Source organism: Schistocerca americana, chromosome 5 (assembly GCF_021461395.2).
Source record: "Schistocerca americana isolate TAMUIC-IGC-003095 chromosome 5, iqSchAmer2.1, whole genome shotgun sequence".
Taxonomy (NCBI): domain Eukaryota; kingdom Metazoa; phylum Arthropoda; class Insecta; order Orthoptera; family Acrididae; genus Schistocerca; species Schistocerca americana.
In genome coordinates, this window is record NC_060123.1 from 559055648 (window position 1) to 559068314 (window position 12667).

Genomic DNA, 12667 nt, shown 5'->3' on the forward strand with positions numbered 1-12667 from the left:
ATTCTCCCATGGAGACGATCGTAGAGATGCTGGATGTAGTCCTGTGGAACGGCTTGCCATGCCATTTCCACCTGGCGCCTCAGTTGGACCAGCGTTCGTGCTGGACGTGCAGACCGCGTGAGACGACGCTTCATCCAGTCCCAAACATGCTCAATGGGGGACAGATCCGGAGATCTTGCTGGCCAGGGTAGTTGACTTACACCTTCTAGAGCACGTTGGGTGGCACGGGATACATGCGGACGTGCATTGTCCTGTTGGAACAGCAAGTTCCCTTGCCGGTCTAGGAATGGTAGAACGATGGGTTCGATGACGGTTTGGATGTACCGTGCACTATTCAGTGTCCCCTCGACGATCACCAGTGGTGTACGGCCAGTGTAGGAGATCGCTCCCCACACCATGATGCCGGGTGTTGACCCTGTGTGCCTCAGTCGTATGCAGTCCTGATTGTGGCGCTCACCTGCACGGCGCCAAACACGCATACGATCATCATTGGCACCAAGGCAGAAGCGACTCTCATCGCTGAAGACGACACGTCTCCATTCGTCCCTCCATTCACGCCTGTCGCGACACCACTGGAGGCGGGCTGCACGATGTTGGGGCGTGAGCGGAAGACGGCCTAACGGTGTGCGGGACCGTAGCCCAGCTTCATGGAGACGGTTGCGAATGGTCCTCGCCGATACCCCAGGAGCAACAGTGTCCCTAATTTGCTGGGAAGTGTCGGTGCGGTCCCCTACGGCACTGCGTAGAATCCTACGGTCTTGGCGTGCATCCGTGCGTCGCTGCGGTCCGGTCCCAGGTCGACGGGCACGTGCACCTTCCGCCGACCACTGGCGACAACATCGATGTACTGTGGAGACCTCACGCCCCACGTGTTGAGCAATTCAGCGGTACGTCCACCCGGCCTCCCGCATGCCCACTATACGCCCTCGCTCAAAGTCCGTCAACTGCACATACGGTTCACGTCCACGCTGTCGCGGCATGCTACCAGTGTTAAAGACTGCGATGGAGCTCCGTATGCCGCGGCAAACTGGCTGACACTGACGGCGGCGGTGCACAAATGGTGCGCAGCTAGCGCCATTCGACGGCCAACACCGCGGTTCCTGGTGTGTCCGCTGTGCCGTGCGTGTGATCATTGCTTGTACAGCCCTCTCAGTGTCCGGAGCAAGTATGGTGGGTCTGACACACCGGTGTCAATGTGTTCTTTTTTCCATTTCCAGGAGTGTACATTCCAGCAAGTGTTCCATATGGCCTCCTTTTATGTGAAGGCTGACGTGAGCCGAGTCCTCGTCGCTGATCGTACGCGTTAAAGAATCCCAGACGTGCTCCGAATGCACTGACAACGATCTACATTGCTTTCCCGGAACGCATCGACGCTATCAACAGTGCTGGAGAACTCCAAAGCTTTTAAACATCCCCACACAAAAAAATCAAATACGTTCAAGTCGCTGGACCTGGGAGGTAATATCGGCGAGACACTGACACACTTGTTTTCGAAACGCTATTTACCAGTACTTAGGTATCTGGAATGCTGATAAAATCAAACGAGGACAGTTTATCCCTGTGTAATTTACGCTTCACTTGTGGTGCTTCGAAATAAACGTAGCCTTTTAGACATGACCAGTGTTGTAATAATTGGCATGACTGCACTTGTGCAAACCGTGAGGGAAACCATTTGTTTCGAGGTCTATGTTTATTAGGATTATTTGCTCATTTCATTGTCCTCTGCCCCCCATTCTCGTCTGTACCTACAGTAGTAAAAACACCCAGTATTCAGCCCAGGATTTGCACTAACGCATCTATTACAAAAGTAATACGTATAAGGCACTGAGAACAATAAAGGTCCAAAGCATAGACACGAAGTTTTGAGAAAAATACACGTCTGTGAAAATCAAATTTATAGACGTATCACCAGTCTCGTAGTACTGACTTGGTTTTTACCCACGTGCCAGAATCGTATGTTTCCTGTAGAAAATAATGTATTCGCTTTATGTTATTAAATTTTAATACTTAGGGTTATTATTATTATTATTAATGTTAATCCAGAAAATTTTCGTATATAGACTAGTGGCAATAGTATCTTTTTCACTACTGTGTCGTTGGTAATTAATGTGAAACTATAATCAGAACGTAAAGCTCAGGTACTAAATATACCACACACCCATTTATGACCTGTACAAACATTTCATGGTCCCTGTTAAAATCTTTTCATTAAGCATGTTCTCTGGCTTGAGATTCAGGTAAAACTCTCAGTTCTCAGTCACGATACGTAGTAGTTTTTTTTAATTCTATGTGTTTCAAGTGTAATTTAGCAGTTTTATTAAGTCCTTGGTTTCCAAGATTGATATTTGCCTTTCACCCTCATAATTGGGCACTAGATTTTGCAAGGCATCTACAAACTGTAGTGAAATAACAAATTGTGGTCCGCCTGTATGTGACTTGAAGGAAATTGTGGGGTCCCACTTCAGTGAAGACTATGCTATTTTAAACAACAGATCATGGCAACCTGTTGAAAACTTCATCGATGTAAAATTTCTGAAATGTGCACTGCTGGCACAAATATACATTTTTAGTTTGGTAGTGAGGACGGTGACACTCTTAAACGGTTCTGAAATCCTCAGCGCACATTTTGCAGACTGGAATGCTGAAATCACGAAATGTGACGTTACTGTGGGGCGTTCCTTCAAGTACCTCCAGTTTTTATGAAGAAAGGGGAGCCCTTGTAGTCAATGAGCGTTCCTACAGCTATGAAGATGTGTGTGTTGGACCCATATGGAAATGAATATCAGAGAAATGCTAAAGACAGCTTATCGCAAATGTTCATATACACAGTGTAGGGGTAGAGCACTGATAAAGCTGGTTCACCGCGAGATTAGATTAGATTAGATTAGTACTTGTTGCATAGATCATGAATACGGCACTTCGTAATGATGTGGAACGTGTCAGGTTAATAAAAGGTGTCTATACAAGATATTACATTACACAGAATATAACAAGACACTTAATATTTTTTTGTGGGGGGTGGGGAAATTACCCAGTTACTATATCCAAAAATTCATCTAATGAGTAGAAGGAGTTGCCACTCAGAAATTCTTTTAATTTTCTTTTAAATGCTATATGGCTAGATGTCAGACTTTTGATGCTATTAGGTAAGTGAGCAAAGACTTTTGTGGCATCATAATTTACCCCCTTCTGAGCCAATGTTAGATTTAACCTTGAGTAGTGAAGATCATCCTTTCTCCTAGTGTTGTAGCCATGTACACTGCTATTACTTTTGAATTCTTTCGGATTGTTAATAACAAATTTCATAAGTGAATATGTGTATTGTGAGGCTACAGTGAAGATCCCTAGCTCTTTAAGTAAGTGTCTGCACGATGATCTTGGATGATCTGCAGCAGTTATTCTCATTACAGGCTTTTGTGCAATGAACACTGTTTTACTCAATGATGAGTTACCCCAGAATATGATGCCATACGAAAGCAGGGAATGGAAATAGACGTGGTAAGCTAATTTACTGAGATGTATATCGCCAAAATTTGCAATGATCCTAATTCAGTGTGCTTTTTCCAGTTCAACCCCTCATCAATGCAAACACCTAGAAATTTTGAATATTTTACCTTAGCTACCGATTTCTGATCGAGGTCTATATTTATTAATGATGTCATTCCATTTACTGTGTGGAACTGTATATAATGCGTTTTGTCAAAGTTTAATGAGAGCCTATTTGCAGAGAACCACTTAATGATTTTCTGAAAAAAATCGTTTACAATTTCATTGGTTAATTCTTGTCTGTTGGGTGTGATAGCTATACTTGTATCATCGGCAAAAAGTACCAGCTTTGGATCCTCGTGAATATAGAATGGCAAGTCATTAATATGTATTAAGAACAGCAGAGCACCCAAGACCGAACCTTGCGGCACCCCATTCTTGATTGTTTCCCAGTTTGAGAAATCACCAGTTGTTTGCATATTATGTGAACTGCTTATTTCAACTTTCTGCACTCTTTCAGTTAGGTATGATTTAAACCATTTGAGCGCTGTCCCATTCATACCACAGTACTTGAGCTTATCCACACTACTGGCCATTACAATTGCTACACCAAGAAGAAAAGCAGATGACAAACGGGTATTCATTGGACAAATATATTATACTAGAACTGACATGTGGTTATATTTTCACGCAATTTGGGTGCATAGATACTGAGAAATCAGTACCCAGAACAACCATCTCTAGCCATAATAACGACGTTGATACGCCTGGGCATTGAGTCAAACAGAGCTTGGATGGCGTGTACAGGTACAGCTGCCCATGCAGCTTCGACACGATACCACAGTTCATCAAGAGTAGTGTCTGGCGTACTGTGACGAGCCAGTTGCTCGGCCACCATTGACCAGACGTTTTCAATTCGTGAGAGATCTGGAGAATGTGCTGGCCAGGGCAGCAGTCGAACATTTTCTGTATCCAGAGAGGCCCTTACAGGACCTGCAACATGCGATCGTGCATTATTCTGCTGAAATGTAGGGTTTCGCAGGGATCGAATGAAGGGTAGAGCCACGGGTCGTAACACATCTGTAATGTAACGTCCACTGTTCAAACTGCCGTCAATGCGAACAAGAGGTGACCCAGACGTGTAACCAGTGGCACACCATACCATCTCGCCGATTCATACGCCAGTATGGCGTTGACGAATACACGCTTCCAATGTGCGTTCACCGCGATGTCGCCAAACACGGATGCGACCATCATGATGCTGTAAACAGAACCTGGATTCATCCGAAAAAATGGCGTTTTGCCATTCGTGCACCCAGGTTCGCCGTTGAGTACACCATCGCAGGTCCTCCTGTCTGTGATGCAGCGTCAAGTGTAACCGCAGCCATGGTCTCCGAGCTGGTAGTCCTTGCTGCTGCAAACTTCGTCGAACTGTTCGTGCAGGTGGTTGTTGTCTTGCAAACGTCCCCATCTGTTGATTCACGGATCGAGACGTGGCAGCACGATCCGTTACAGCCATGCGAATAGATGCCTGTCATCTCGACTGCTAGTGATACGAGGCCGTTGGGATCCAGCGCGGCGTTTTGTATTACCCTCTTGAACCCACCGATTCCATAGTCTGCAACAGTCATTGGATCTCGACCAACGAGAGCTGTAATTTCGCGATACGATAAACCGCAATCGCGATAGGCTACAATCCGACCTTTCTCAAAGTCGGAAACGTGATGGTACGCATTTCTCCTCCTTACACGAGGCATCACAACAACGTTTGACCAGGCAACGCCGGTCAACTGCTGTTTGTGTATGAGAAATCGGTTGGAAACGTTCCTCATGTCAGCTCATTGTATGTATCACCACTGGCGCCAATCTTGTGTGAATGCTCTGAAAAGCTAATCATTTGCATATCACAGCATCTTCTTCCTGTAGGTTAAATTCGCGTCTGTAGGAAGTCATCTTCGTGGTGTAGCAATTTTAATGGCCAGTAGTGTAGAAGTATTCCATGATTTACGCAATCAAAAGCCCTTGAGAGACCACAAAAAATCCCAACGGGTGACTTCCAGTTACTCAGAGCATTTAATATTTCATTAGTGAAAGTATACAAAGCATTTTCCGTTGAATAATCTTTCTGGAAACCAAACTGACATTTTGTTAAAACTTTATTTTTACAAAGGTGTGAAGCTACTGTACAATACATTACTTTTTCAAGAATTTTGGATAAGGCAGTCAGAAGAGAGATTGGGCGGTAGTTGTTGACATCAGACGTATCCCCTTTTTTATGCAGTGGTTTAAGAATGGCATACTTCAGTCTATCTGGGGAAATACCCTGCTTCAGAGAGCATGTGGCTAAGATTCCCACTTATCTCTTGGAACAAGCTTTTATTATCCTACTGGAAGTGCCATCAATTCCATGTGAGATTTTATTCTTGAGGGAGTTTATTGTCTTCTTAACGGATGTCAGGAGCATGCGTACATGCTACAATCTGAGAATCGACGACCGTGTGCCTTAGGACCCTGTGTTCCTCAGCGCCTCATGTGTATTACCAGGTGTACCGGTATGAAATGAGCGTTTTTTTGTGAAAATGAAACACTAATTTTGAATTGAAAAGTAAAAACCTTTTATTCAAAGTACTGACCATTGCTTTCTATACATTTTGACCACCTTTCTGGCAATTTGTGGACACCACGCCACTAGAAATGTTCGTCTTTTGAAGCAGACCAATCAGACACCCAATTTTCGGCTTCTTCGTGGGAATCGAAGTGTTCCTCAGCCAATGCGTGTCCCATTGATGAAAACAAATGGTAGTCGGAAGGGGCCCAGTCTGGTGAATACTGTGGATAGCAGCTCCCAGCGAAGTGTTTTGATTGTAACCTGAAACAGTTTTGCTTTGTGTGCAGGTGCATTGTCGTGTAAGAAAACTACTTTGATATGTCTTCTGGCCCATTCTGGTCTTTTTCCGATCAATACATTGTTCAAATTGATCATTTGTTGTCTGTAGCGATTAGTATTCACTGTTTCATCGGGTTTTAGAAGCTCATGATACACCACACCTTTCTGATCCCACCAAACACAGAGCATTGTCTTCTTGCCGAATGGATCTGGTTTTGCAGTCGATGTTGATGATTGTCCCGGATTAACCCATAATTTTTCCCGTTTAGGATTCTTAAAATAAATCCGTTTTACATCGCCAGTAACAATTCGATGCAAAATTGATTTTCTTTCATGTCTTTCATTCAAAATTTGACAAATGGTTTTTCGGTTTTCCATCTGTCTTTCATGTGGCACCCATTTTCCACACTTTTGGATCTTTCCCATAGCTTTCAAACGGTCAGAAATTGTTTGTTGTGCAACATTTAGCATTGCTACCATTTGCTTCTGACTCAAAGTATCATCTTCAAATGGCTCTGAGCACTATGGGACTTAACTTCTGAGGTCATTAGTCCCCTAGAACTTAGAACTAGTTAAACCTAACTAACCTAAGGACATCACACACATCCATGCCCGAGGCCGGATTCGAACTTGCGACTGTAGCGGTCTCGCGGTTCCAGACTGCAGCGCCTAGAACCGCACGACCACTTCGGCCGGCAAAGTATCATCTTCATCCAATTTTGTTTGCAATTCGTCGTCTTCGAACTTTTTTGGTGGTCTTCCACGTTCTTTATCTCTTACATCAAAATCATTATTTCTGAACCGTTGAAACCATCTTTTGCATCTTGCTTCTGATAGAGCATGATCACCGTATGCCTCGACAAGTATTCGATGCGACTCTGCTGCACTTATTTTCAAATCAAAATAAAAAATTAATGCATTCCGCAAATCATCACTTTCTGGTACAAAATTCGACATTGTTAACACGATGAGAACATATGATGTTGTTTGTTCCATGACTTGATGTATACTAAATATCTTTGACAGATGTCATACCAACAAAACAAAAAAAAATTAAGTCTCGTTCACAACAAATGTTCCCTATCGACACATTTGTATCTTAACGCTCATTTCATACTGGTGCACCTGGTATAACAGTTGTAATCCCCGATACCGGAGAGAGACTGAAAGGAGCGTTTCGCAATGATGGCTGGAAAGAGGCCTTCCTTTGGGATACTATAAAGCTGTGTACATGTAAGAGATGGAGAAGTTTGTGAGAATTCTTTTCTTGTTTGTTTTATTCTCTGACCACCTCCCGATGCAAGTTCCATGAAAGGAGTTGTTAACATATCTTTTTAAGTAGTATCGGAGGCTGCAGAGAGCAGCAGCACCTGCGTAGGAGCTCCGAGGCGTCCTTGGCGGCGGGACGCGCGCACCAGTCGTACTCGTTAGACGAGACGACTGCATTAGTAAACAATCTGCGCCACGTTTACTCTGACACTGACCGGCCCGCCTTCCTGTGCTGTTGCAGAGGTCTGTGCTGTTCCGGACGGACAGCTCGGCGCGGCTGTACGGGGAGTCCATGACGACGTACACCTCCAACCCGGAATCCTTCGTCTCCGCCCAGGATGAGGTACGTACCACCAGGTTCCCACATCGCAGCGCTGCCAGCCGCCTCGCCAGCTTGCCGGACCTACTACAGTAGAGTCTCATAAAACTTTGAACATAGCTGCTAAAGTTCAGTGAGCGTGGCAGATTTATATTAGAACAAACAAGCCCTCGGTCACAAATATTAAGTCAAAATTGACCAGTTTTCGACGCTAGTATGAGCGTCATTTTCAGAATTTGACTAACTGTTCTAAAACATATTGAGTATACAATACATTAATAAAATTAAAGTTTGTACTGACTGGAAAAAGATGCAGTACTTACAAGTCACATATTAAAAAAGATCTAAGCCGGAAAGGCGACATCATGAATAGTTGTAAGTAAGATGGCGAGCCGCTAAGGACTGCTCGTACTTTGGTGAGCAAGGGTTGCAACAAGACTGAGGTGCCCACGTTAGAAAGTGTGGGCAAGTAAACATGGTGTTGCTACGAGCACCATCTAGTAGCCGCAGAAACAACTAGGCTACTGTACATTCAAAATTAGACACATGAAATTGTGATGCAGCTGGTTCAGATATAAAGAACATCTTTTGAGAAAGAACGGCACCAGTACCCTAAATTCATCCTTTGCGCGATCATCTCTTAGTTACTGGACACGTGCCTAAAGCCACAGGCAATAACAATATTCTGCATACCGAAAATAACGGGCGTAGGTTAGATGTTTTAGAGGAATTGGAGATTTTCAAACATCTCTCTCGTCATGATGGCCTCATTCTCAACGAACAGCTGCAGCTTGCGAAATAAAAACTTTTTCGACTGTATAAAGCCATTGCTTGATCTTTGATTCAGATTTCCTCATGCAGTTTACCAAAATGTTGTTTTCCTGTTACATCTTTGCTGTTTTCCTGTATGTCATAACTAACGTTTTTTTTACGTCACAAAATGTATCTCTGTTTAAAGCAGATAAATATGTAACTTCATCCTATTATCATTAGTGCTTACGTTATGCCTGAATCAGCTGCATCACAATTTCATGCGTCTAATTTTGAATGTACAGTAGCCTAGTTGTTTCTGCGGCTATTAGATGGCGCTCGTAGCAACACCATGTTTACTTGCCCACACTTTCTAACGGGGGCACCTCAGTCTTGTTGCAACCCTTGTTCACTAAAGTACGAACAGCCCTTAGCGGCTCGCCATCTTATTTACAACTATTCATGACGTCGCCTTTCCGGCTTAGATCCTTTTTAATATGTGTTTTATAAGTATTGCATCTTTTTCCAGTCAGTACAAACTTTAATTTTATTAATATATTATATACTTAATATGCTTTACAACAGTTGTCTAATTCTGAAAATGACGCTCATAGTAGCGTCGAAACCTGGTCAGTTTTGACTTAATATTTGTGACCGAGGGCTTATTTGTTCCAGTATAACAGTAGAGTCTCGATTATCCGACCTAAACCGGCCGCGGCAAGGTCGGATAAGCGGGAAGGTCGGATAACACGGAAAATAATCCAAAAAACACAAAAATCAAACTAAAGAAGGCTAAATGAGTTAAACATTTAATACAATACAAATCAAATTAGACTGAATAGATATTTACTGTGTGAAGAAGTTAGTAATTGTCTTTTGTTTGCCTGCTGTTTGCCGTTTTTTTGCTGCTAAATCACGTAGTCTCTCAAGAAGTAAAACCTCGGTAGACGATGTTTCCTCCAGTTGCTCTACATATTTTAAAACAGTTTCTAAGGCCTTGTGTCCTTCGTTGTGACAAATCTTGGGCGCACTTTCCTCCACTACATCCGCTTCTTCGTCTTCCTCTTTTTCGTTTACCATGTTGATTATTTCTTCATCTGTCATTTCAGATTCTTCATCTTGGACAATCCACTCATTTATGTCATCTTCTGTGGCGCCAGCACATCCCAGAACTTTTCGTAACAATGAAAGCAGGATAGTATTTTCTGGTTCGGTCTGCTGCTGTAGATTTTCATCATCTGGAGAATTTTCTTGATTTTCTTGTAGCAAAATTTTCCCGGATTTTGCAGTTGTATTTGCTCCAACACTCTCCCAAGATTGGGCCACGTCATAAGCTACGTCTTTCAAATTAATACGGCGCAATTGCTCGAGCATGTCTTCTCCCTTGTCCATAGCATTAATTAAAGAGGAAACCAAGTTTCTGCGGTAGTTTCTCTTCAGTGTCTCTAAGGTCCCTTGGTCCATAGGCTGACATAAGGATGTGACATTTGGAGGCAAAAACATGGCCTTTATATCTTGATCTTGAAGTTCATCTTCATTAGGATGACAAGTGGCATTGTCTAGAAGCAAGAGTGCTTTGCGGGGCAAGTTGTTGGCTTTCAAAAACTTTTCAGTTTGTGGCACGAACTCGTTAAAAAACCATTCTTTAAAAATGTCTGAGCTCCTCCAAGCATTTTTGGGTTGTAATATTTCACCGGTAAAGTATTTTTAGATACATTTTTAAATTCTCTCGGTTTTTTTAGACAGTTTCATTTTAAAATTTGCTGTGGCGTTACTGCATGCAAGAATTTTCACCATTTCTTTGCTACGTTTGTAGCGTGGCGCTGTCTTTTCGGCCTTTCACGCTTGTTTTTCCGGTAACATTTTGTGATTGAGACCAGTCTCGTCTCAGTTAAAAATTTGATCGCCTGTTAAGTTTTCCTTGTCCAATACCTTGTGGAGTTTATTCCTAAACAATTGAACAGCTTCAAAATTTGCTGAAAGCTTTTCACCACAGACATTAAGTTGCCGAATTCCGTGTCTTCCATCTATCGAGCCAGCCTACAATAGCTGTGAAACCAGGTTCTACATCTACATGATTACTTTGCAATTCACATTTAAATGCTTGGCAGAGGGTTCATAGAACCACAATCATACTATCTCCCTACCATTCCACTCCCAAACAGCGCGCGGGAAAAACGAACACCTAAACCTTTCTGTTCGAGCTCTGATTTCTCTTATTTTATTTTGATGATCATTCCTACCTATGTAGGTTGGGCTCAACAAAATATTTTCGCATTCGGAAGAGAAAGTTGGTGACTGAAATTTCCTAAATAGATCTCGCCGCGACGAAAAACGTCTTTGCTTTAATGACTTCCATCCCAACTCGCGTATCATATCTGCCACACTCTCTCCCCTATTACGTGATAATACAAAACGAGCTGCCCTTTTTTTGCATTCTTTCAATGTCCTCCGTCAATCCCACCTGGTAAGGATCCCACACCCCGCAGCATTATTCTAACAGAGGACGAACGATTGTAGTGCAAGCTGTCTCTTTAGTGGACTTGTTGCATCTTCTAAGTGTCCTGCCAATGAAACGCAACCTTTGGCTCGCCTTCCCCACAATATTATCTATGTGGTCTTTCCAACTAAAGTCGTTCGTAATTTTTACACCCAGGTACTTAGTTGAATTGACAGCCTTGAGTATTGTACTATTTATCGAGTAATCGAATTCCAACGGATTTCTTTTGGAACTCATGTGGATCACCTCACACTTTTCGTTATTTAGCGTCAACTGCCACCTGCCACACCATACAGCAATCTTTTCTAAATCGCTTTGCAACTGATACCTGTCTTCGGATGACCTTACTAGACGGTAAATTACAGCATCATCTGCGAGCAACCTAAGAGAACTGCTCAGATTGTCACCCAGGTCATTTATATAGATCAGGTACAGCAGAGGTCCAGGACTCTTCCCTGGGGAACACCTGATATCACTTCAGTTTTACTCGATGATTCACCTTCGTTTAGATCGTTACGAAACTTTAAGGCTTTTTCCTGCATAATAGGTCCCGACATGGGTACACCTTTATCTCCATGTTGAGTAAACCATAGGAACAAAGCTTCACTTGCATTGTCATAATCACATTTTTTCATGGTTTTCCGATCTTGGAAGATCGGGTGCCGAGGTTGCTCGGTGAGAATTCAACTTCTCAATTTCATTGCGGTTCCTTTTCCAGTCTCGAACTGTTGTTTTCCCGACGTTATATTCTTGCGTCACTTTTAATAAAGTTAGACCATTGTCTATTCTTTTTAAAGCTTTAAGTTTTTCTTCCATTGAAATGACCGCCTTTTTCCGTTTTGAAGCCATCACCACAAATTTTTATAATAAACAAAGTGCAACACGTCTACTCCACAACAGATCTAAGTTAGCACTGAGGAGTGAGGAGTAGCAAACGGCGACAGTTAACAGAGTATCAACAAACAACACGTTAGTCACTGACCTGTCGCCGGCTGGCGCACGGCCGGCGCGGTGAAAGGGTCGGATAACACAGAAGGCCGGACAACCGAAGATTGGATAATCGAGACTCTACTGTAACACAACCCACTAACGACGAGGGCGCCGACCTCGGCGACAGTACAATACGAAGGCAGGAAAATGACATGCATCACATTCGAAAGTCAGTAGATGGTGGTTTGCTGGGTTCGCAATTCTATTAGGTTGATGCGTAAGTTGGTAGCGTTTTGTGTTGCTTATTGGTATTCCGGTTGCTGTGCTTTTGTTTACCGATTGTCATTTATTTATCTGTAGTGCACTGTTGCTATTTGAATTTACATTTTGTCATTTGGAGATGGTGAGTGAAGCTGTGGACGATAGAAAATGGAGTGCCAAGTGTAGAAATTGGAACATTTCCTTCATATTCTTGTGTTTGAGTTCAGAAGTGGGGTGACGGCCGCGGAGACAGCCAGAAACATTT

At 43.1% G+C, this 12667-nt stretch overlaps 1 protein-coding gene across 1 annotated transcript in view; it reads left to right on the top strand.

Moving 5' to 3' along the window:
- Window positions 1-12667, top strand: part of LOC124616526 (mitoguardin) — a 110045-nt gene that overhangs the window by 18639 nt on the left and 78739 nt on the right. Inside the window, exon 2 of the mRNA XM_047144841.1 lies at window positions 7884-7985. Within this exon, the coding sequence (XP_047000797.1) occupies window positions 7884-7985 (102 nt within the window). The remainder of the gene's footprint in view (window positions 1-7883; window positions 7986-12667) is intronic.